General features: G+C 46.1%; 1 protein-coding gene across 1 annotated transcript in view; it reads left to right on the plus strand.

Annotated features, from left to right (window-relative positions):
* TACR3 (tachykinin receptor 3) overlaps positions 1-26,380 on the plus strand; it is a 134,592-nt gene that overhangs the window by 45,166 nt on the left and 63,046 nt on the right. Inside the window, exon 2 of the mRNA XM_078775181.1 lies at positions 13,577-13,771. Coding sequence (XP_078631307.1) covers positions 13,577-13,771 — 195 coding nt within the window. The remainder of the gene's footprint in view (positions 1-13,576; positions 13,772-26,380) is intronic.

Here is a 26,380-nt window from a genome sequence, read left to right on the forward strand (position 1 = left end):
GCGAGCGAGCTAAAGGTTTCGGCCTGGACGAGCCGTCTGTGCTTCACGTCCACCAACAACCCATTTGCACATAGGAAGTCCGCACCGAGCAATGCCATGGGCACGCTGGCGGTTACGAACGACCATTGAATGCGCTGCCCTCTGAACCGCAGGGAGAGGCAGCGCTTCCCGAATGTGCGTATGGGTGTACCGTTGGCTGCAAGCAACACGGGGCGCCGGCCCACGGTTCGCTTGTCGGACGTGTGGGCTGGGATGACGCTTACCTGCGCTCCTGTATCGCAGAGGAAACGGCGCCCGGACAAGGTGTCCTTGATGAATAAGAGGCTGCCGGAATTGCCGACGCTCAGGGCCGCTACCGAGTGCCGGCTTGGTCGTTTCCCGACTTGCCAAACGAGCACGGCGGGCAACACTTCTTAGCCTTGTGGCCGAACCTGGCGTGGAAACGGCACCAGGCTTGCGGCGGGAGCGGCGGAGGCCGCGGCTTTCGCAGCTGCGGTGGTGGTGGGTGGGGCGTGGCGGCGGCCACGAGGTGTGCATCCACATCAGCCTCGGGATCCACGAGGTGTGCAGCCGCATCAGCCTCGGGATCCACGACGGCCGCACCGAAGCTCGCCGCGTGTCACAAGCTGCGAAAAACTTGTCGGCCTCGACGGCCAGAGCACGGGGTTCCCCTATTTTGGAACCGGCCAATGCGAGGTGTACCTGTGCCGGTAGCTGGCGTAGAAAAAGCGCCCGGAATAAAAAATCCGGGGCTTTGTCACCCAGCAATGACAGCATGTAATCCATCCGCACCGATGGTCGTGTGTCGCCGAGGTCAGGAAGGTCCAGGAGGCGGTCCGCCCGTTCGAACTCCGTGAGGTCGAACGTGGCGATGAGGAGACGTTTGAGCGCCTTGTACTTGTGCTCTGCCGGTGGGTGCCGCAGGATGGACACGACTCGGGCGGCTGTGCCGGGCCCGAGGGCGGCGATCACGTGGTAGTAACGCGTCTCGTCCGCCGTTATTCCTCGAAGCTGGAACTGTGCTTCGGCCTGCCCGAACCATACCTCGGGCTGTGCTTCCCAAATCTCAGGGAGCTTTACCGCGACCGCGTTGCTGGCCATGGCGCGTTCTGTGGTCAGCGATGGCTGAACCAATCGGGGTCACCAGTGAAGCGCGGTGCTACGCACGCAACTTGTTTGCCAAAAAAGGTAAGCCACAACGCGTAGGATCAAAACCAAAAGAGTCTTTATTGTAAAGCTCAAACTGTAGCACTGACTCGCTCGGGGCTGCGAGCCCCGCGTATATCCCGAGGCCACGCCTACCCCTCGGGCGTGGCCGACACCCCATTGGTGCGCGGAATGATGTCACCACGCCAGCGAGCCATCGTGTCCGCCACAATATCACCTTTATCTATCAATATTGTTGAAATGAAGATCAAATAGCTGTATGTTGAAATATGTTGAAAATGTCAAAACTTTACATGGGGTGTACTTACTTTTTCACGTGACTGTATATATGTGGCGCGCCACGTTAAAAGGGGGCTTACGGGTGGTCAGTGACGGCGGAGAAAACGCGTCATAAACTGTGACATAAGCAGGCGTGCACACTCACTTTCGCGGATTTTTTTTCTTGTGCATGTACACGCATAGTGTGCGGGAACCAGTGGTTTCAGTGGCTAGAAATCTGCTGTTAATGTGATTTTAGGGCATGGAGATATAGTTTAGTGCCCAGACCTTTTGGGGTGTTTTGGGTCTTCGATGTGTTTTGGGTCTTCGGGGTGTTTTGGGTCTTCGGGGTGTTTTGGGTCTTCGGGGTGTTTTGGGTCTTTTGGGTTTTTGGGTATTCAGCGTCTTTTTGAGCCTCAGGGCCTTGAAGGGTATTTTGGGTTTTTGGGTATTCAGGGTCTTTTTGAGCCTCAGGGCCTTGGATGGTATTTTGGGGCTTTGGGGTGTTTTGGGTCTTTGGGGTTCTTCAGGGTATGTTGGGTCTTTGGGGGTCTGGGTGGTCTGAAGGGTCTTGGGGGAATTAAAGGGTCGTCAAAGGTCTGAGGGGTCTCAGCAGTCTTAACGCAATTAAGAGGGTGGTAATTTCATTTGAAGAAGAAGACGTTTTCGTCGCATATAAACATACATACATACATACATACATACATACATACATACATAGCGAACCATATACGTTTGCTCCATTATAATAAGATATATATTTCAATTTGCATTTTTTTTACCTTAAAAGTGGAATTTTTCAAAAATTCCAAAAGTTCTGTGGCCATAAGTGGTAATACTATTAGAAAACGATGAAAAGTCAGTTTACCCAAGGAACACCCATAAGCCCACTTTTCACGTGGCCTGCCACATATACACACACACACACACACACACACACACACTGGGTACTTTGAGACCTGGGAGGGCTAATTTCCACCTTCTGAAACCCACATTATGGAGATAACAACCAACTACACACAAACTCTCCAAAACTACCCCATCAATGCACTTGTCTGTCTATTCTGTTGTACTTATAGCCATCACTTGTGTTTCTTAGGGCCTATCAGGAGTACTGCTCTCGAGCTTCGATTCAGTCTTGAGCTTCCGATACAGTCTCGAGCTTCCGATACAGCCTCGAGCTTCCGATACAGCCTCGAGCTTCCGATACAGCCTCGAGCTTCCGATACAGTCTCGAGCTTCCGATACAGCCTCGAGCTTCCGATACAGCCTCGAGCTTCCGATACAGTCTCGAGCTTCCGATACAGCCTCGAGCTTCCGATACAGCCTCGAGCTTCCGATACAGCCTCGAGCTTCCGATACAGTCTCGAGCTTCCGATACAGCCTCGAGCTTCCGATACAGCCTCGAGCTTCCGATACAGCCTCGAGCTTCCGATACAGCCTCGAGCTTCCGATACAGCCTCGAGCTTCCGATACAGCCTCGAGCTTCCGATACAGCCTCGAGCTTCCGATACAGCCTCGAGCTTCCGATACAGCCTCGAGTTTCCGATACAGCCTCGAGCTTCCGATACAGCCTCCAGCTTCCGATACAGCCTCGAGCTTCCGATACAGCCTCGAGCTTCCGATACAGTCTCGAGCTTCCGATACAGTCTCGAGCTTCCGATACAGTCTCGAGCTTCCGATACAGCCTCGAGCTTCCGATACAGCCTCGAGCTTCCGATACAGTCTCGAGCTTCCGATACAGTTTCGAGCTTCCGATACAGTTTTAGCAACTGAAATATTTTAGGGTTGATAAAACCATTATGAGGCTTTTGTAATTGAAAGTGTCATCTTGTACGGTTGCTGTGTCTGGATTAGTGATTGCTGTGTCTGGTTTAGTGGTTGCTGTGTCTGGTTTAGTTGTTGCTGTGTCTGGATTAGTGATGGCTGTGTCTGGTTTAGTCATTGATGTGTCTGGATTAATGATTGCTGTGTCTGGTTTCGTGATTGATGTGTCTTGTTCAGTGATTGTTTTGTTTGGTTTAGTGATTGATGTGTCTAGATGAATGATTGCTGTGTCTGGTTTAGTGATTGTTTTGTTTGGTTTAGTGATTGCTGTGTCTGGATTAGTGATTGCTGTGACTGGATTAGTGATTGCTGTGTCTGCATCAGTGATTGCTGTGTCCGCATTAGTGATTGCCATGTCTGCATTAGTGTTTACGGTGTCTGGATTAATGATTGCTATGTCTGGATTAGTGATTGCTGTGTCTGGTTTCGTGATTGCTGTGTCTGGATGGGTGATTGCTGTGTCTCGATTAGTGATTGTTGTGGGTACCGGTGGGGATCATGGATACCATAGTTGTTGAATTGTTGTCTTTGTGCAATTTTGATTGTTCAATCTTTTCATTGATAATGCGTTTTGTTGTACTATTGCTGTTGTTTTTGTCATCATAATTATTTTAATTACATTTGGAAATTAATTATACATTATTTTATTTTGTCCTGAGATTGTGAACTTTGACAATGCAATTTCCCATTTTTGTGGTCAATTAAATTTCATTTCATTTTCTGGAGCAAACGAACGTTTCCTTGCATGGACATGTCTTCCATTATGGTCTCCCAATAAGTTACACACAAGTTGTATAGATTTGACTATATCCATTAATCTTTCCTTGGCTGTACATTTCCACACTGCGGAGCGATCGACGTTCCACCATCTTTATTGCCTTTTTCTGTTAACCCCGAGGATTCCTTTTATGTTTGGTGAATCCATCTGCAATTTATGGGGACAATATGGATGATTTTGCTGAATGCAATTAGTCTGGGATGGGGTCACACCAATTTTATGAGTTCTTGCTGTTGTGGCAAAAGTAATCATGGATTTGCTCCCTTGGCAGTGTGAGTTGGACTCAAAAGGGTTTTCTCCTGAATATTTTTCCCGTGTCCAAAAACATTGTAATGGCATCAGAAAATTTGTGTCAGCTTAGCTGGAAACTTCGTATATATTTTTTTCGATTTCTTTTCCCTCGTTGGAAAAGGCCTAATGGGCTGTACATAAATTATAATTTGTGTGACATAATTATGTGATTTCTAATCATTCTATCCATGATTAATTGGTTCACAAGTTATCAAACAGAGTGACCACTATATTCGTCATGGGTGTGTGTCTGTCTGTCTGTCCACAGCATAATTATGTCACACATTTTCAGCAATTGTGGACACCCCGCTCCCACCACAAAACACTCTAACGCTTAGAGACCCACTCTGAATTGAATAATGCTTAGTAAGTCAACCGCTGCACGCTCCACAGAGACAACGACCGCTCCCTACAAAGAGACAACTGCCGCTCCCTACAAAGAGACAACTGCCGCTCCCTACAAAGAGACAACTGCCGCTCCCTACAAAGAGACAACTGCTGCATTCTACACAGAGACAACCGCCGCACCCTCCAAAGAGACAACTGCCGCACTCTCCAAAGAGCCAACCACCACACCCTCCAAAGTGACAACTGCTGCTCCCTCAACAATACAAAACTTGTGTTGCAACGGTTAGTTAGATCATCTGCTCTGAGTCTGGGAGGTTAGCGATTTGAAGCCAACCTTGCGTCGATCATACATACCAAAGACTTTAAATTGCACGTGCTGCTTCCTTGCTTCATGCTCAGCATTTTCAATGGCAAGAGCATGGACAAACAACCAAAGGTTGGTTACCATTCTGCAGGCTGTATGGGCCTGATGGCCCCTCCAGCATCCCCCATTCCTCCCTCTCTCCCTCTCTCCCTGTCTCCCTCTCTCTCTCTCTGGGTTTCTTCCTTATCCACAGTCACATCTTCAAAGATACAAACTCCATACTCGGGGTACAGAAACAACTTTGTGCGAGTCGTAACATGGGCTACATGGCTGCGCCTAGGAGGCCGTTCTGACCCACCAAATTGATGCCAAAGTGATCAATATCGCCATTTTTGTCAAACAGGATGACCAATTGGACTGTAATTGAAAAGGGCGGATGTTTTTGGTAATGTGTGATCAAGAGAGCTATTATTTGCATTTTTATTTTAAATCTGTGTGAAGATTTCTAATCATTCTATCCATGATTAATTGGTTCACAAGTTATCAAACAGAGTGACCACTATATTCGTCATGGGTGTGTGTCTGTCTGTCTGTCCACAGCATAACTACCCGATGATATCATCCGATCTTGATGAAACTTGGGTGGGAGGTTGATATCATGATCTAGTTGTGTCCTGCCTAGAGTGGGCGTATTGCGCGCATTGTGGGCGGAGCCACGCCCGAAAAAGATGTCTTTTTAGGGGGTAATCGAGTTCAAGCTCCATCTTCTCCGAGGGAGTTGGTGGAATCTGATAGGGGTTTCGGTATTTGGTTAGGCCAATGTCATGTGTCCAGCCCCACGGAGCTCGATTTTTCATTTTCGCCCCAAGGTCAAAGTCACAAGGTCACGAAATTTAGAAAAGTCGATTTTTGATGGTTTTATTACATTGTTCGCTTCCTGATAGGGTGAAATGTCGTACATGATCTTATATTAATCACATACATCATGAAATAGAAGTTTTCCAACAAATTTCAGAATCTTCGAACTTTGACCTTTGAAGGTCACAAAGGTCAATGTTTCAAAGTTGTCAGAATCAAACCGAATTTTCGGTATTGTGTAGCTAACTAACCTCATAACTGATTATACATTATTTTCTATCTCATTTCAAGGTCAGTAACCTTCGTTTTGACATTTCCGGGCCTGGCCTGTCCGGGCCTGTTTCGGTTATAGTCCGTCCTTTGTCATTGAATACCGCTCGCTCGTGAACCATCGTCGTCTCCTGACTTTTGTGTTAAATCTATTTAAAAGCTTTATGGAGCCTTCATTTGCTTCTCTGCTCATTCTTTCTCTGTTCTCTCTTTGCTCTTTCCCTCCAGCGGTACAAGTAGCTCAGAGCTTTGTCTCTGAGTGAAACCAAGAGTGCAACGCAAGTAACCTTCATAAAGTTCATGAAATATTAGTTAAGCCTAAATCACTTCAGGAGAAGCCTGGTGTTGGCTTAGCAGTTAGGGTGCTGGCAGGGGATCCTAGGATCCTGAGCTCGAATCCCGGTCGATCGTTGAATTAACACCAGGGTGGTTGACTCGGCCTGTTCATCCTTCCGAAGTAGGCAAATGGGGTACCAGCTCACTGGTAATTGGGGCACTGCGTCAGCGACACAAAGCGTTTCCAGAAAAATGATGCAACCAGAAACCACAGGCAGCATACGAAACAACAACAACAACAAAACAACATCAGGGGCACATTGATTTGTTTGAAATGTTACAAAACAAGTGTAATAGGTTTCACCTGTATGTAATCAGTGGTTTAACTTTTTAAAAAACATAGAGGCAATACCCCTGGCACTCACTTGGTAGAATAAACAGGATACTGCACCGACTAAGGGTACTTTAAACCAATTTAAATGGTTGCTAGAAAGACAGGGCAGAATGTAGAATCATACTAACATAATCATAAGATTTTAAACAAACAAAGAAAAAAAGACCTATTTTGGGGGGCAATCCCCCAGCCCCTCCCCCAACCCCATATACCTCCTAAGACCCCAATTTTTCTAATGCCTTGAACATTAATATTGGTACATCATGGGTGATTACAGTTGTGGTCAAGTTTCATCGAAATTGCGTGTGTAGTTTCTGAGAAGAAAGCAAATACCTATTTTGGGGGGCAACCCTCCCCCGTAGCCCCCTAAAGGGGCAGATTTTTAAAATGCCGTCAACATACTTTGGTACATCATGGGTGGTGAAGGTTGTGGTCAAGTTTCATTGAAATTCTGTGTGTAGTTTCAGAGAAGAAAGCAAATACCTATTTTGGGGGGCAACCCCTCTGTAGATCCCCAAATGGGCAGATTTTTAAAATGCCGTCAACATACTTTGGTACATCATGGGTGTTGAAGGTTGTGGTCAAGTTTCATCGAAATAGTGTGTGGAGTTTCAGAGGAAAAAGCAAATTCCTATTTTGGGGGGTCAAACCTGGATCCAATTTGACCCTGGTAAACCCCCTTAGACCCCGATATTTTAATGCCCTGAACAAACTTGAGTCACAACACAACAAATATCATTTGTGCCAAATGTGGTCGCAATCCCTTCAGCGGTTTTGGAGAAGAAGTTTCAAGTGTTTACGGACTGACTGACAAACTAACGGGCTGACGGACGGACAACGCGCCATCGCATAAGCTCCCCTGAACTTCGTTCCAGGTGAGCTAATTAAGCTCCCCCACTTATATCTAAGTATTTTAAGGTGCAACTCACTTGGTCAACCAACAAGGCAAACTTGAAGACCCATGAGCTCTCCAAAGAAGTCAGACATATAGTGGTGGAGAAGCACCATTCAGGAGAGGAATATAAGAAGATTTCAAAGTCGCTCTTCATCCCTTTGAGGATGGTGAAATCCATCATTAAGAAGTGTAAGACGTATCAAATCACCACCCAGACTCTACCCAGATCAGGTCGCCCATCCAAACTCAACAAGCAGGAAACTGGTTCCCAACAATGACTTTGAAAGATCTGCAAGGCTCTATGTCCAAGAAGGGGATCAGTGTTCATAAATCAACAATATCCTGTTCTCTTCACAAAGCTGGCTTCTATGGGCAGGTGGCAAGAAAGAAGCCATTCCTCAAAAAAGACTCATCTAAAAGCTTGTATGGAGTTTGCGATAAAGCATCTTAATGATACTGCAGGCATGTGGAGAAAAGTTTTTTGGTCAGACGAGATAAAAATCGAACTTTTTGGTCTAAATTAAAAATGTTACATCTGGTGCAAGCCAAAACAGCACATCACCCAGCAAACACCATCCCTACTGTCAAGCATAAGGCTTTGAATGAGTTAGGCCGTCTGAAAATAAGAGGGCTTAAGAAGAAGAAGAAGATGAAAAAGAAAAAGAAGAAAACGAGACTTACAAACAGGCTGTTTTGGGTCTGTCTTGTGTTACAGAAAGCAGAGGAAAGGAGAGCTACAAGGGAACTCGAAGCACAGGAGAGAAAAGCTGAAAGGGAGTTAAAGGACTGAGAAGCGGCGCGAGCAAAGTCGGCAGTCAGTCATTTTCATTTCATTGAGCAGTCATTTTCTGCTCTGCTCTCCTTTCCTCTCCTTTGAATGTCCTCAAAAGGTTTATTATTCAGGAACAGCTATCTAAAGTTTAGAAGGTTAACGTAAAATGATACAGGAAACCGAACCGGAAGAAAAGGAGGTGAAGAGGAAGAAGCAAAGTTGGAGAAGACGCGTGACGTCACGGCTCCATAGCGAGGCTGGTCTACCGAGAGTCGCGAGGGAATTTTGAGTTCCTTGAAGGGACATCCGGCGATAGGAATTATCGCTGGAGTGGAAAATCTGCGTCGTCAGATTTGGGGCGCTGAGATTTCGACGAATCCTCGCCTCGTCGCATCGGCTCAAGTAAGAGCTGTTGGCCATTTTGAACCCCGCGCTTCGGACACCTACAAACGGTTCGCCTCGTGTCATCTTCACCCCTAACATCCTACCGTTTGTCGGGGATGTGTGTGTGTGACCGCTTCGTCTCCAATTACGTTGCGGTTCGCTGAGTGAGCGGTGAAGGTGCCCCTCTGAAGGGCGCCGTTGTACAGTTTCGGCGGGGCGATCCCCATTGTCAACTGTACGCGATTCGAATATCGACTGGAGAGCGAGATTCGGGCTTCGACTGGATATTGTTCCAGCGACCGCTGAGGCGAATCACATTCGCCTTGGAAAAGGTTATCGAGACATTGAGGAGTGTCCTTTTTACTCGCTGGGAGCAGTGAGTTGTTTGACTTTATTGATGGTATATAGAGTGCACTCTCAATTGCCATTTGTTGTACGATTATCCCTGTGTGATTTTCAATATATTATTTGTTCATTTATAATCATTGGTGTGGTTTCACTATTGATTTCTAACACAGAGAATAACATATCTTTCTGCCGGGGCTCCTCTCGGGGTTCGGAGGTTTACCGAGACCAGGAGATTGTAGAGGACTCCGTAACACTTGAAAGACTTGGGAACACACCACATGCTCTAAGAACCACCAACCCCAAGTTAATGGGACATGACATAACAAAGATGTCTTTTACCCTGCGCTCGCGACCCAAAAAGCAGGATTAAGCAATTGGTTGCGTACGTATGTTGTACGTACAGTCTCTGCATTTTAACTTCATTCTCTCAGCAGACGTTAGTCCGATTGGCATACAATTTTCACCATTGTATGCATTTCACCATTGTATGTTGGATTTTAAAATGATAATTATGACGTCATATATCACGTGGTAAAGCTGCCATCTTGTTTAAAATTATTTAATCATTTTATTGGCAACTGTTGTTGCAATTGACACAAAATTTTCACCATAGTATGCGTCTATTTGTGTAGAACCTTTTAGTGATGGTGAGGACGCCACAGGTCACAAGGTATGGGCACCATCTTGGGAAAAACCGAAAAACTTTGGACCTCTATACCTCCCAAACTGCTCCATGGGAAAAAATTGAAACATTGCTCATTGTAAAGAACTCCGCATGAGGAATAAATGATGTTAACGATGATGTCATTGGTATATTCATTATGACGTCATAATTCGACAAGTACACCACTTAGTCCGATCAGTTTGAAATTTATTGAGCGTGATCTACGCAACAATTATATTGGAGAATGTAAATGTATGACGTCATCGGTCATGTGGTCTGCCAGCCATGTTGGATCAAAGTTTTTTTAAACCTTAAAAAAGAGAAGAGTTGGCTCGCACCAAGTTGATTGCGTGTGGTAAGTATTCCATGACTACCATCTAGTTTTTGTAAGGAACTCAATGAGCAAAAGTATTGAGATAACGCAATTCCACGGCATCACCACACCACTGCAAGAACCGCATCTGAACTAATGAATGAAGAAAGCCTATTTCATTTAATTCACCTATTTCACTTGATCTACACACTGACATATCCTGGAAAGGAGGTGCTCATTGAAGACCTTGGGGCTATGTTTGCAAACAATGAAAAGGATGGTAAAGACAAGATTCGTTTCGATCGGTGGGCTCACATCCTCTTCAAATTTCAAGTCAGTCAGATGAAATTTAGGATTTTAGAAATTCCACCTAAGCTGTTGACATTTGGCCTATGTTGACCTTTTGGTAAATGCTGACCTCAAAAATAATTGATGGTTGAATAATATGACCAAATTAAAAATCTTCTTCAGATTTTAAGTCAATCGGATGAAAATTGACGATTTTAGAAATCTGGCCTAGGTTGACCTTTTGACTTTTATGTCTCAAAATTAACTAATGGTAGAAATCCGAAATCTTCGAAACAAATCCTGTTCAAATTTCAAGTGAATCGGATGACAATTGAGGATTTCAGAAATCGCACCAAAGTTGTTTACCTTTAGCCTATGTTGACCTCAAAAATAATTGGTGGTTGAATTCAGGGACCTGATGTGCAAATCCTCTTCAAATTTTAAGTCCATCGAATGAAAATTGAGGATTTCAGAAATCTGACAAAAGTTGTTGACCTTTGGCCGATGATGACCTTTTTACCTCAAAACAAATAGGCTTCTTCCTTCTGACGAACTCTACCATTTGGTGAAGTTTTGTTGAGATTGGTTTGAAATTGTGACCTGTAGGCGATTGACATACAGAGAGACAGACAAACAGACAGACAGAAAGACAGAATAACGTACGTGACCAACCACTATACTTGTAAATTCTTAGATTTTCGCAAGTAACAAACAGACAGACAGACAGGGGTGAAAACAACCTACATCCACCTTCGGTGGTGGAGGTAAACATTGCACAACATAATTTTTTTCACATTCCCACAATGCATACTCATGCAGATCATGCTTGTAAAATATATGGTCATGCTTGTAAAATATATGGTCATGCTTGTAAAATATATGGTCATGATTGTAAAATATATGGTCATGCTTGTAAAATATATGGTCATGCTTGTAAAATATATGGTCATGATTGTAAAATATATGGTCATGCTTGTAAAATATATGGTCATGCTTGTAAAATATATGGCTATGCTTGTAAAATATATGGTCATAATTGTAAAACATATGGCCATGCTTGTAAAATATATGGTCATGCTTGTAAAATATATGGTCATGCTTGTAAAATATATGGTCGTGCTTGTAAAATATATGGTCATGCTTGTAAAATATATGGTCATGCTTGTAACATATATGGTCATGCTTGTAAAATATATGGTCATGCTTGTAAAATATATGGTCATGCTTGTAACATATTTGGTCATGCTTGTAAAATATATGGTCATGCTTGTAACATATATGGTCATGCTTGTAAAATATATGGTCATGCTTGTAACATATATGGTCATGCTTGTAAAATAAATGGTCATGCTTGTAAAATATATGGTCATGCTTGTAAAATATATGGTCATGCTTGTAACATATATGGTCATGCTTGTAAAATAAATGGTCATGCTTGTAAAATATATGGTCATGCTTGTAAAATATATGGTCATGCTTGTAAAATATATGGTCATGCTTGTAAAATATATGGTCATGCTTATAAAAGATATGGCCATGCTTGTAAAATATATGGTCATGATTGTAAAATATATGGTCATGATTGTAAAATATATGGTCATGCTTGTAAAAGATATGGTCATGCTTGTAAAATATATGGCCATGCTTGTAAAATATATGGTCATAATTATAAATATATGGTCATGCTTGTAAAATATATGGCCATGCTTGTAAAATATTTAGTCATGATTGTAAAATATATGGTCATGCTTGTAAAAGATATGGTCATGCTTGTAAAATATATGGCCATGCTTGTAAAATATATGGTCATAATTGTAAAATATATGGTCATGCCTGTAAAATATATGGCCATGCTTGTAAAATATATGGTCATGCTTGTAAAATATATGGTCATGCTTGTAAAATATATGGTCATGCTTGTAAAATATATGGTCATACTTGTAAAATATATGGTCATGCTTGTAAAATATATGGCCATGCTTGTAAAATATGTGGCTATGCTTGTAAAATATATGGTCATGCATGTAAAATATATGGTCATGCTTGTAAAATATATGGTCATGCTTGTAAAATATATGGTGATGCTTTTAAAATATATGGTCATACTTGTAAAATATATGGTCATGCTTGTAAAATATATGGCCATGCTTGTAAAATATGTGGCTATGCTTGTAAAATATATGGTCATGCATGTAAAATAGATGGTCATGCTTGTAAAATATATGGTCATGCTTGTAAAATATATGGCCATGCTTGTAAAATATGTGGCTATGCTTGTAAAATATATGGTCATGCATGTAAAACATATGGTCATGCTTGTAAAATATATGGTCATGCTTGTAAAATATATGGTCATGCTTGTAAAATATATGGTCATACTTGTAAAATATATGGTCATGCTTGTAAAATATATGGCCATGCTTGTAAAATATGTGGTCATGTTTTTAAAATATATGGTCATGCTTTTAAAATATATGGTCATGCTTGTAAAATATATGGTCATGCTTGTAAAATATATGGTCATGCTTGTAAAATATTTGGTCATGCTTGTAAAATATATGGTCATGCTTGTAAAATATTTGGTCATGCTTGTAAAATATATGGTCATGCTTGTAAAATATATGGTCATGCTTGTAAAATATCTGGTCATGCTTGTAAAATATATGGTCATGATTGTAAAATATATGGTCATGCTTGTAAAATATATGGTCATTCTTGTATAAGAAGAATGTTTAAGTAAGGGAAGGAAATGGGAAAAATTGCTCTGGGATTAAAAAATGGACAGGGGGCAGAGGGGAAGGGGTAAGGGATGAAAAGTAGGCATATTTCAAAAAAGTTTTGCTTCATTATATATTTTTTCTGCTCAGGCTGTACAAAAAATGACATAGGTTGGATACTGGGCAGTATTAGGTGGATAAGTGTCATAACACAAACATGCTAGCAGCTCAACACATTCTTGTTCAAGATCCCTGTGACAACTTTGTTGGCTTGGGTCCATCACTTTTAACTTTAAAGCAACTCAACAATCCTCGACTTGAGAGCTGAATTGTCTATCTCCATTTCCTTTTTTATTTGGTTACTATGCACAAAACCTTATTCATGCCAATGACCACCAATGTTTTGTATCCTTCATTCTTGCAGGTACATGGCGATAATACATCCACTTCGTCCACGCCTCTCAGCTTCAACCACCAAGATGATGATAGTGGCTATATGGCTATTTGCAGTGATATTGGCAATGCCTCCATGCCTGCATGCTACTCTCAACCACTACAGTGATCGTGACATTTGCTTCGTCAATTGGCCGAACTATGATCACTGGGACACAAAGTTCATGTGAGTTTCAGTGACATTGAGAGAATAGGTCATTCTTGCATTTTAAAGACTGAAAATTGTAGTATTATGCACATTCAATTATACTAATTCAAATTGTGTGTGTGTGTGTGTGTGTGTGTGTGTGTGTGTGTGTGTGTGTGTGTGTGTGTGTGTGTGTGTGTGTGTGTGTGTGTGTGTGTGTGTGTCTGTGTGTAAAATAAAATAATAAAAGAGAGATAGAATTGTGAGGAACAGAAATGAAAAAACGAGATGTGTGTGTGTATATATATATTGTTACGGATCCCGGTTCTGTCGACGTACTAAGGGGGGGTTTAAGTCCCCGTTTCCCCTCAGACACCGGGTCCATGGGCCATACGCACCCGACGGGTTGCGGAGCAACTCCAATTGCCAATCCACCAATCACGGGTCGAAGGGTTATCGATTGTGACCCGAATACCTTCGAGACCACGTGGCCGGGAAGACCGGGAATTGAACCCCTCGCGTTCCCACACCTTATTCCAATCAGGTGCGCAGAGCGGGTTGCACGGTGTGGGTCGCGGCCTCACCCTGCGTGATCTACGGGCCTAATTGAGCAACTGGATTTAGTTTCAGACGATACTGGGTCAATGGGGATAAGGACGCACACGAGCAGGTAGAAAGGAAACAAAATGTGCATGTCTTTTATTTACAATGGCACAGAAAAAAGGAGAGGTGAGGAAGGGAATGGCCCCGGAGAGGGAGAGGTGAGGCAGGGATTGTGGGGAGTGGAAGGGGGAGTGGTGGGGGATGGGAAAGATATACTACACATACATATTTGGGGGGGGGTGGCTTTGACAGCCCCTCCGTTTTGGGGGAGGGAGGGGGAAGGGAAAGAGGGCAAATTTACCTGTGCAAAGAGTTCTTTAACCTCAGTGTTACCCAGGTAAAAAAAGGAAATTGTAATACCCTCTACCACTAACACCAGGTGGCGCTACACAGTACACATTTACATAGAGAATTTACGCCCCTTCCCTGGTCCCCCACACTCCTGCATGAGGCCGCGGCCACATGGCCTATGTTACCCTCCCCAGACAAAGTTGTATTTGTATTTGTACCCTCAGTAAAGTATATGTGTTTATAGCTGGAGTACCCAGTGTTGCTCAAGAGAAAAAGAAACATTAACATATTTGAAATGAGGGCAAATATAATGGAAAAGCAATTACATCCAAATCAGAATCTATCACAAATGTCAAATTATCATCTTACCTTTTCGTTGAATATATGCTGGTTAATGTACTGTTGATCACGTTTCTGAGTTAAGTATGATGACGTTCATGAAGAAGAAGAATCCTTACCAACAACTTCGACTGCTTCCGGTATTGTTTGATTATTTGTGTTCAAATGTCTGGTAATTGTTTTGTATTTATTTATGCGAATGTGTACTTGTATATAACTGTCATTAATCAAAAAGGTTTCGGCACTAAAGAGCGATTTATTAATTTTTTTAAATCCAAGAAAACGAACTTATTTTTATTTTTAAAGATTTTTTTTTTGGCCCAAAACACTCCCAGGCACTCACTGATGAACCTCTGAAAGTTTGACGAAGATTCGTTCAGCCATCTCTGAGAAAAATGGCGACACACAGACCAACGGCTCTCTTATATAGTACCTGCAGAAGTACCCGGTGTTGCCGGGCGGGGGGGGGGGGGGGGGGGGAGCGGGATGGGCGGTGAGGGGAGGGGGGCAAGGGGAATGGAGGGGGGAGGGGGAGAGAGTGGGAGGAGAGTGTGAGGGGGGGGGGGGAAGTTGAGGGGAAGGGAGAAGGGGGGGAGGCAGGAGAGGAAGGGGGTTCATATATATGCTGGTGGGTGAATGTGGCATTCATCACGTTTCGGAGTTAAGTGTGATGCCGATCAGGAAGAAGAGGCCATACTACCAACTTCGTACACTTCCAGAATTGTTTGATTTATTTGTGTTCAAATGTCTGGTGATTGTTTTGTATTTATTTATGTGAATGTGTACTTGTATATAACTGTCATTAATTCTAAAAGGCTTAGGCACCATCGAACGATTTTTTTTTTTAACTCCAAAAAAAAGGTTGAAAAAAAAAATTCTATATATATATATATATATATATATATATATATATATTGTTGCGGATATGAGATTGGCCTCCATCCATATCCGCTTGTAAATATTCCCCTATTTCCTCCATACTTCCCAACTATCCCCAATCCCCCATTCCCTAGTCCCATTTTCTGTAAAAAACACTCTGTAGACCCGACCTCCCCCTATTTCCCCCATTAAATGTCGCATCCAGGTCCACCGCATCTCACGTAGACAACTATAGGACATCTTGCTAGTTATTCTTAGTCTATGTCAGTTAAGGACTCGTTTCCATTAATTCTGACTCTTCATTGCACCAGAATGTGATTGTATGGCACCGTTAGGAAGTTTAGGACCTCCCAATACCTCCCCGCAGCTCTTCCTCATGGTACAACAACAACAACAACAACAACAACAGCGGCGGCGGCGCGGGGAGTGCGCGTCCTCACTCCGGCTTGGTTGGTAGGGGGTGTTGGGAGGGCACCAAGCCTTTCCCACGAGCCACCATCGACCATGTGCTCGACGGGGTTACCAAGTAGGGGCTCGCTGTCAGCTCCTCGTCAAGGGCGGAGCCCGGTAACCCCCGCACCCAATAGAAGCGGCGGACCGATCCCATCTGGGGCGGAGCCAACGAGCCGAGGGCGTGTCACTCCCCGCTGAGCATGCGCAGGAAGAGGGAGGTGACGTCAGATGCGCCCTCAGCTTGGAGAGAGAAGGACGCCACCTCCGAGCGCTGTGACACCTCCCCGCATCTCTGGACTGGACCGTGCTTGATTCTGTCCCTGAGCCAAGGTGCACCTTGTGCTATCGACTGCCTGTCCTTCCCTGCCATCAATCCCTGTGTAAGTCAGTCTTGTTCCGTTTGTCTGTGGTCTGTCTGGGCTAGATAAGATTGTGTCTAAGTGCCTATCTCTTCTGTGTCTTTACCTCATTACCTTGTAATCTATCCCTTTTCTCCCCCACTAATTATATCCTCCTCCGGAGGTCTTGAGAACTGTACCCCTTGCGTCGTTTCCTTTATCCCAGTCGTTGTGTCCTTTCCATCATTGATTTAGCGTAGCGCGATTTGGCCAACGTTCGAGTGGAATCGGGTGAGTTGGGGGTAATCGGGTAAACTGTGCGAACACGGCGGCCATTCCGCTCGGCCCATCATAACATCTAAGCCGTGTCCGTAACAATATATATATATATACAGTGAAACCTTGACTTACGAGTGCACCAACTTACGAGTTTTCCGAGATACGAGCCGTCGCTCCGGCGGTTTATTGCTTTGAGATGCGAGCCGAGATCTGAGTTACGAGGTTACACCACCCGCCACCAAGTGGGTTCCGGTCACGTGGTTATCTTGCCGTGCAACCATCTCTGCCGTATATCGCTGCTGCTTTGTTTTCGCATTTTGGTTATTTTGGAGCTGACGCCACCCGCCACCAGGTGGGTTCAGGTCACGTGGTTATCTTGCCGTGCAACCATCTCTGCCGTATATCGCTGCTGCTTTGTTTTCGCATTTTGGTTATTTTGGAGCTGACGCCACCCGCCACCAGGTGGGTTCAGGTCACGTGGTTATCTTGCCGTGCAACCATCTCTGCCATATATAGCTGCTGATTTGTTTTCGCATTTTGGTTATTTTGGAAAATTTCTTAGTTTTAACCATGGGTCCTAAGAAATTGAGTGCCAAGGGCAGTACTGAGAAGAAGAAGAGGATGATGTGCTTGGATATAAAACACGCAATCGTCGAAAAACATGAGCGAGGTGTGCGTGTTGTCGACTTGGTGAGGCAGTACGATCGTAGTACTTCTACGATATGTACGATTTTGAAGCAGAAGGAGTCGATAAAGGCTATAACGCCAGCCAAGGGCGTTACGATTATTTCAAAGCTCCGGACCTCTATCCATGAAGAGATGGAGAAGTTGTTGTTTGTGTGGTTGACGGAGAAGCAGCTCGCAGGATGCTGAGGAGGACGTATATAACGGCAGAGGAGAAGAGCATGCCAGGCCACAACTTGTTCAGAGTGCCGGCGATAGCTCGCCTTCTCTTTGTGGAAAACACGGTGAGATCCTTAACATCCAACAACTAATGGGACACAAACGGGGCGCCCAGTTTAGCGGTACACACATTGATGAATCACTCTGCCTGTGATTCACCCATGACAGGTTATAGCTGGGTCGGGATTCAAACCCAGGCTGGACAGTTTAGAGTCAAGTGTGCGTACCTCCAGTCCAGGCCATCCTGCCAACTTGTATGCTGCATACAGGTGAAATATAAAGCGCGAGATATTTTTATATATACTGTATATTTAAAAAAAAATTGGTGTGGTTTTTGGCGGGCTGGAACGGATTAATAGCATTTCAATGCATTTTAATGGGGAAATTTAATTTGAGAAACGAGCAAATTGAGTTACGAGCTCGGTCACAGAACGAATTAAACTCGTAAGTCAAGGTTTCACTGTATATATATATATATATATATATATATATATATATATATATATATATATATATATATATATATATATGTATATATATATATATTAGCTTAAAACACTCACAGGCACTCACTGATGAACCTGTGAAAGTTTGACGAAGATCCGTTCAGCCAACTCTGATGACAAAAATGGCGACATACAGACAGACAGACAGACACACACACACACACAGACCAACATCTCTCTTATATATATATATATATATATATATATATATATATATATATATATATATATATATATATATACATATATATATATATATATACAGAATTGGTATTTAATATGGAATTTTTTTTTTTTCTTGACTTAGGTTTACTTTCTGAACTCAGTATATCAATCTGGTGAGTTTATTTTACGCTTCGGTGATTTCTTTGTTTAAAGAACCATGTCACTGATTGTCTGTCACAGCAAGAAGTCAATAACAGGATTATATCACAGGTGGCGTGACAAAATGTAAGGACAGGTACATTTGACGATTGGCTTCACAATCGGGCATATAAGGGTTGTTGCGTTCTGTATTAGCGGAAAACAACTGCTGCATGTCTACAAAAGTTATTGCCGCTTCCTCTGGACATGGTCCGTCAACTCGACAATGCTGTTTGTCATGGAGTGGTGGCTTTACAAAATTCCGGCATGAAACAGTGTGCTATTGCTCGGCAGTATGGCATCACTCAAGGTCAGGTGTCAAAGATCCTGAAACGAAATGCTCAAAGGGGTGTCCTTACTCCAAGACCGAGGCCAGGACGTCCCCGCAGAACCACAAGGAGGGATGAGCGCCAGCTGAACTGATTAGTCCGCAATGGCCTACCAAGTCAGCTAATCGGCTTTGGGCTGAGTGGCAGCAACTGACAAATGTGCCTGTATCCAGAAGGCTAGTCAACCAACGACTCGTTCAAGCAGGCTATTGTGCCAGGCGTCCCCTGAGAAAGCCACGCCTGACCAGACAACACCGCCAGCGCCGATTGCAGTGGGCCAGAGAGCACGGTTAATGGCAGACAGGACACTGGAATCACGTGATCTTCAGTGACGAGTCTTGATTTCTGGTCTATCGTCAAGATGGCCGCGTCCGAGTGCGCGACAAGTGCATGAAGCCTACAACGAAGATTGTATAGTGCCAAGAGTCCAAGCTGGAGGTGGTGGGTTGACCGTTTGGGCTGCTTTTCATGCAAGGGGGAAAAACTGACCTGGTTGTTCTGAATGGAAACCTGAACCAGTTCAAGTACAGGGCCATTCTGGAAGAAACATTGCTTCCATTTGCTCGTGCAGCCTTTCGAGGAAACGTTTTCTTCCAAGATGACAATGCACGGCCTCATCATGCTCGCATGATCCAACACTTTCTTGCTGACCATGGTGTGGAGCATATGGAGTGGCCTGCCATGTCCCCGGATATGAATCCGATAGAGAACTTGTGGGCAGAATTAACGCGTCAAATCGATAACTTGGACCAGCAGCTTACCTCTGTGCATGAATTGCAGCAGGCTATTGTCACTGCATGGCAAGCGATGATATATATTGTTGCGAATATGGAATTTGGCCTCCATATCCGCTTGTAAATATTCCCCTATTTTCTCCAATACTCCCCAACTTTCCCCGATCCCCCATTCCCTAGTCCCATTGCATGTAAATAACAATCAGTAGAGCCGACCTTCCCCTTATTCCCCCATTAAATGTCGTGCCCAGGTCCACCGCACCACACGTAGACAACTTTCGGACATCTTCCTAGTTATTCTTATTCTATGTCAGTTAAGGCCTCGTTTCCATTAATTATGACTCTTCGTTGCACCAGAATGTGATTATATGGCATCAGTAGTGAGTTTAGGACCTTTCCCATACCTCCTTCCATCTTCTTCCCCAACAATTACAACAACAACAGAGGAGATGGCGGCGGAGCGGGGGAGGATGCGTCCTCACACCGGCTCGATTAGCTCCAGACCATGCGCTCCACGGGGTTACCACGAAGGGGCTCCTTGTCAGCTCCTCGTCAAGGGCGGAGCCTGGTAAACCCCCCGCACGCACCCAATGAGAAGCAACGTGCCGATTCCACGAGGCGGAGCTAACGAGCCGAGGGCGTGTCACTCCCCGCCGGATATAGGCGGCCCCGCGCCGGATGTGACGAGAGATGCGCACCCAGCTTGGAGAAGGAAAGCCACCTGCGAGCGCTGAGTCAGATGCGCCCCCAGCTTGAGCAGACAAGACGCCATCCGAGCGCTGCGACCTCCCCGCATCTCTGGACCGGACCGTACTGTACCCTGCCCCGAGCCCAGGAGGACCTGGAGCCATCGATCCTGCCTTTCCTAGCCATCAAACCCCCGTGTGAGTCAGCCGTTGTCCCGTGTGTCTGTCGTCTGTCCGGGGTTAATATAAGAGTGTGTCTAAGTGCCTGTCTTCCTGTAATATACCTCTAGCCCCTGTAATCTAACCTTTTCCGTACGAATATACTTGAGAATCGAAACATTGGTGTCGTATTGTGTTATTGTAATCCAGCCGGGTGTCTTCTTTTTCTTATTGAGCCAGCGTGGCGCGGCTTCGTCAACGTCGAGTATAGTCGGGTAATTTGTGCGGACACGACGGCCATTCCGCTCGGCCCACTTTAACATCAAAGTCGTGTCTGTAACAATTGGTGTCAGGAGTGGGATTCGAACCTGGGACTAAATTTATTTAGCCCAAATTTTGGACACCAATTGTGTTAGTACGGTAACAATTGGTGTCAGGAGTGGGATTCGGACCCGGGACTAAATTAGTTAGGCCCAAATTTTGGGAGGGAAAATCGATTCGGAGCGCGTACTGCGCTCGACGAAATTATAACGAAAAAAAAAAAATTGGATTTGTTTTACGAAACTCGAATTTTGCAAGTCGCGCTATGGCGGATCAAGACGGCTGGGGTCCGGTAGGGGAGAGTGAAGCAGGGTCGGTCCAGGACCAAATTGAGGGACAAGAGGAGAGCAAAGCAGTGAGGGCGGCAGGTTCGCAAAATAGCGCCGTCACGCACGAAGTAGCGGGCGCGCAAAAAGGCGCCTCGCACGAGCGTGCGGTAGCCGAGCCGGCTGTATCAGCGGGCTTTAACATGCAGCCGATTGACATGCAGGCCCTCATTGCGCAGTTACAGGCAGCTGTACAGATGAGTATGGGGAGCCAAATTGAGCGATTGGGTGAGCGGTTGGGGAACCGGATGGATGCTCAGGGTGAGCGATTGGAGGGCCAAATGGGGGTAATGAGGGACGAAGCGAGGGCTCGGAGTGAGCAATTGGGGGTAATGAGGGACGAAGCGAGGGCTCAGAGTGAGCAAATGGGGGTAATGAGGGACGAAGCGAGGGGTACCAGTGAGGGGTTAGACAATAATTTTGAGGAGTTAGACAAGAAATTTGGGAAGATAGACAATAATTTTGAGGGGTTAGACAACGGGATAAAAGAAGTGAAAAATGGGTTAATGGGGGTAGAAAATAGAATGGCTGCCCAGGAGAATCAGATAGAGGGAGTGAAAAATGGGTTAGAGGGGTTAGAAAACAGTATGGAAGGCAAATTGAGGGACATGAGGGACCAAGCGGAAAGGGAAGTTAAACAAATGGAGCAGCAGATAGAGGGGGTCAGAATGGGGGTAGAAACCAAACTGGATGCTCACAGGGAGGAAATGGAGCAGATGAGGGTGGCATCTGGGCAGGAGATGCAAGTGATGGGAGAGGAGATCAGAAGAGGAGTGAGTGAGGAGGTCGGAGGAGTGCGCGAGGAGGTGAGGCACTGTGAGGAGCACATGGAAAAGGAGGTGAGAAAGGCGACTGTAAAGTTACAAGGGGGCATAGAGGACCTGACGCAAGAGGTGGAGCAGCTGACGGTGGGACAGACGGAGTTAGTGGAGCAGGTTCAAAGGAACACTGCGGTATTAGGAGGTTTAAAGGCGACACAGAAAGAACTAAAAGATGACTTGATAGCGACAAAGAGGGAATGTCAGATGGTACGTGAGGGACTGACAACGAGGTTGGACGAGGTGATAGAGGTAATGGAGACGAAGGACCGGCAGGTGAGGACGCACATGGAAACGGTCAAGGTAGCCTTAGAGGATGAGCTTGAGGAGACGTACCGGGGAATAAAAGAGGTGAAGCACAAATTAGAAGAAGTGGAAGAAGGGATGAGCGAAATTAAGAAGCGACGGAGAGGGGATAACAAAGAGATAAAAGAGGAGATAAAAGAATTGGTCCAAAGTCTGTGTTTGGATCGTGATGATGTGCTCATTAACCGGATGAGGGATTCGCAGGTGATGGAGGAGAAGCGAAGAGAGAGAGGACCCGGTGTAAGTGGTGACCAATATGGTCGTGCGTATGATGCGCCAGGGGATTTAAGAAGCTTGGGGGTCGAGATGGACCCGGGTGTTCGTGAGAGGCCGTGGGTGAAGTGTGCGACCGGTCTGGTGTGCGAAAAAGGAGGTGTGCGAGAAAGTCCGACTCTGGGGTGTGTGAGGAAAAAGTGCGTGCCAAGGAGTGAGGGTGCTGGCGAGAGTGAGTCGGTCGTAGCGCGTGTGCGAGGGAGCACATGGAAGCGCGGTGTGGTGAGTGTTACAGAGGGTGTGACGGGAGAGTGTGCGCAAGAGTGTGCGCGAGAAAGGTGTGTGACGGACAGGTGCATGAGGAAAGAGTGCGCTGTCAGAAGTAAGGAAGAGTGTCCACCTGTGGTGAGTGTTACAGAGGGTGTAACGGGAGAGTGTGCGCGAGAAAGGTGTGTGACGGACAGGTGCACGAGGAAAGAGTGCGCTGTCAAGAGTAAGGGTGAGTGCGCTGTCAAGAATGGAGGTGAAAGTAGTGAGAGTGACATGGAGCGTGAGTTAGTTGTGACAGGTGAGCGAGGATGTACACCTGGGATGGAAGGATGCACACCTGGAATGGTAGAGCGTGAGTGGGAATGCACGCTGGAGTTGGTGGTGAGGCACGTGGTTGGGTGTGCGAATGAGAGCACACCTGTGATTGTCACAGAGGAGGTGACCGAGGAGGGGGCGCGAAGCGGTGTATTGGTGAGGTGTGCGAGCAACGAATGTGTGCCAAAGTGTTCGGTGGTCAGGTGTGTGACCAAGGCTGTGAGTGGAATGGGTGTACCTGGGTGTGTAAGGAACGGTACAAGGAGCAAGGAACGGGCTGCGGGGTGTAAGCAAGCAGGTGAAGCATCGACGGTGACCGGGTTAAAGGTTAGGTCGACTTTTAGCCGAAGCGGGCCCTCGGTGCGTGCCGGGCTTCGCGTGCCGCGAGAACCAGCGGGGATCCGAACCACGGCGGTTTCGAAAGAACCGCCGTGCGCGATCCACGCTGGGCCTCGCTTTGAACGGCCGCGTCCAGGCTCCACTAGGCGGAGTTGGCAGCCCGATAGGAAGGGTCGTTATGGCGACCACGTTTTGTTGAGACGTGCCGGCAGGTCGAGATCGGGACCTTGGATGGCTCCACGCCGAGGTGATGCGTGGGATCTCGGCCCGGGTAAACCCCCGTCCCTGCACCGAGTGCCGGACGTGTCCAGCCGCTGGCACAGAACAACCCGCATTCATGGCTTGGCTTTACGAAGCCGGGTTTTGGACAGGGATTGGCGCACCGAGAGGTATTAGTGAGTAGACTGGGTGATGAGGTTAGTGTTTTGGACCCAAAATTAGAGAAGAACAAAATTTGATGATTGGCAAGGGATTGGCAGTAGTGATTGGCAGATGATGGGCAGTGATTGGCAAATTTTTGATTTATTGAAATTTGATGTGCAAAATTGGTAGTGAGAGACCCCCGATGTGGTGGGATGGCAAATCCACCATCTTTCCCATAGGGGGGCAAAGGAGCAATAGCTTATGGGGTGTATGGCAGTGAAAACTAGCCCGGGTGGGTTAGGATATGGTGTGTAGGGATCTAGCGAGGATTGACATTAGGTGACGTTAAGGTTAGTTAGTGACTGATACCTGTAGTGGGGACGCAGGTAGATTAGTATGGATGATAATGACGTGGGAGCGCAATAGTTTAAAGGGACGACTGGGAAGCGCAAGTTTCAGAAGGGAGTAGTTAGCTGAGATGATGCTGTGTGTGTGAGAATTGAACAGGTGTGATTGCACAGGTGTGCAACTGGACAGGTGTGTGGAGCAGTGTATGAGTAGTGAGTGTGTGGATCAGCGCGAATGCGCTTGGGGAGAGAAGGGTGCAGGTGGCACCAGGTGTGAGAGCACAGGTGTGCAAGTACAGGTGTGTGGAGAAAGTTGGAGTAAGTGGTACGGAGTGGTGTGCATGGTGCGAAGGTGTGGATGGGGGAAGAGTGGACCCCCATCACGGATACCCGGGGCGGGTAGTGTAAGTGTTAGGTAGAGGGTGCAGGTAAATTGTGGTTGGATATTGGCATCTGTGGTGCGGTTGCAGAATGGTGTTGTGAATGGGTGCATTAGTGTTGTGGAAATGGCTGGGCGTGTAGCTTGTTAGTGTGTGTAGTTGGTTGAGCACTCCACCACTGTGAGGATGTCGGCCAGGTGAGGCCGCAGGTGGGCTCTGGGAGCCGGTAGAGTTGTGGATGGGGCCCGAGGATCCGGAGGACGGACCCGGGTAGCCCAGTGCCAGAGAGGGCACCGAGTGGGGAGAGTGCGAGAGGGCCTTCCCCAGGTAGTTAGGTTAGGGTAAGGAGCAGGTAAGCTCGGAGGCAACCGCAGTGGTGGAGGTGTGCAGGTGGGTAGACCCACTGGGAGAGGTACACGCCACAGCCCAGAAATTGTGCGAGGGCACCGGGAGATGAATCGGGGGAGTGAGACCCCAAATTGAAGAGCACCACAGTTTGGCCAATGGGAATTGGTTTTTAGAACCCATAGTGTAAGAGGGCCAATGGTTTGGCCGGAGGAAGACCCCGGGTAGTGTAAAGTTGTTAAAGTCATTTAGGAAATAGTTAGGATTGATGAACCTGTCGCACCATACGCAGCCACTTACCTGTGGTGATGATGATGACTCCACACCTGTGTTTTCTTTGTTTGTTGCAGGAAATGAGATTGCTGTGGATTTGTGAGACGCATCACGACGTGGATGAGACATTGGGGTGATTCCATCTCTCCCTCCTTCGGAGGGACTGATGATGAGTTGGAGATGGCAAATTATGATGTTGAGTTGGAGATGGCAAATTTTGATGAGAGTTGAAAATGGCAAATTTGATTGGTTAGGAGGGAGAGAAGACGAATTTGGTATATGGGAGGAACGGGGAAGACAGTAGGGATGTTTGTTGATTTGTAAAGTAGATGTTTATGGGTAGTGTTGTGTTTTGTGGATACAGTAAGGGGTAAGGGAGGGGCCATGTAGGTTACCTGGTGGGGGGGGGGGGCGTACGATAGGAACGTACCTGTCTCACCTGGTTCCCATGTGCCCCCAGGGTGCATCACCTTACATTGCGTGCACTTTTGCGCCCTTACCACCTTACTCACTTGTCTGCTTCTTTTGTCTCCCACCTCCGAGGATCTGGCTTTGGGGTAGAGAGAGAGGAGAGAGAGGTGCTGGCTGCGCAGTTGTGGGCCTGCACTTTCGCTGTTTGCTGCCGGGATCGATACACCATATGGACCGCAATGTTTGTGGCCACCCACAATGGACCGCAGTTCGTTTGCGGCCAAGCACCACCCGGGGATGGACCTATGGGTCAACGTGGCACCTATGCCATACAGGTGAACCACTTTTAGTTGACACCAAGTGCACCACAAGAAGAGCAAGAGACACCTGCAGGGTTAGGGGTTGTCGCATTTATTTTTAATCATTGAACAATGGTGACTGCACCGATTGGTGGTGGGGTGGTGCTTTTGATGCTGGGAAAGGGTGCTCTGCACGTTATTAAAGGCCGTCGGCCACAGGGCACTCGTGGGTTGGTGTATCGATGTTGGCAAGCGCGCTCTCTCTATGCATAACATCTGCATGTGTTCCTCCAAAAACAGGTCCTGGATCGTAGTGTAAATAGCAGCGTAGTCTTGTAAATAATGCTCCCTACCGGCTGTATGTTTAGTTTGAGAATTCTTTCCGGATTCGGTTATCCTGTGGGTGTGTTTCTGTGAGGAGAAGGGTGCAACGTCGCAGGGGGACATATTTACTCATTTG

This window comes from Myxine glutinosa, chromosome 4 (assembly GCF_964187855.1).
Source record: "Myxine glutinosa chromosome 4, kmMyxGlut1.1, whole genome shotgun sequence".
Classification (NCBI taxonomy): Eukaryota; Metazoa; Chordata; class Myxini; order Myxiniformes; family Myxinidae; genus Myxine; species Myxine glutinosa.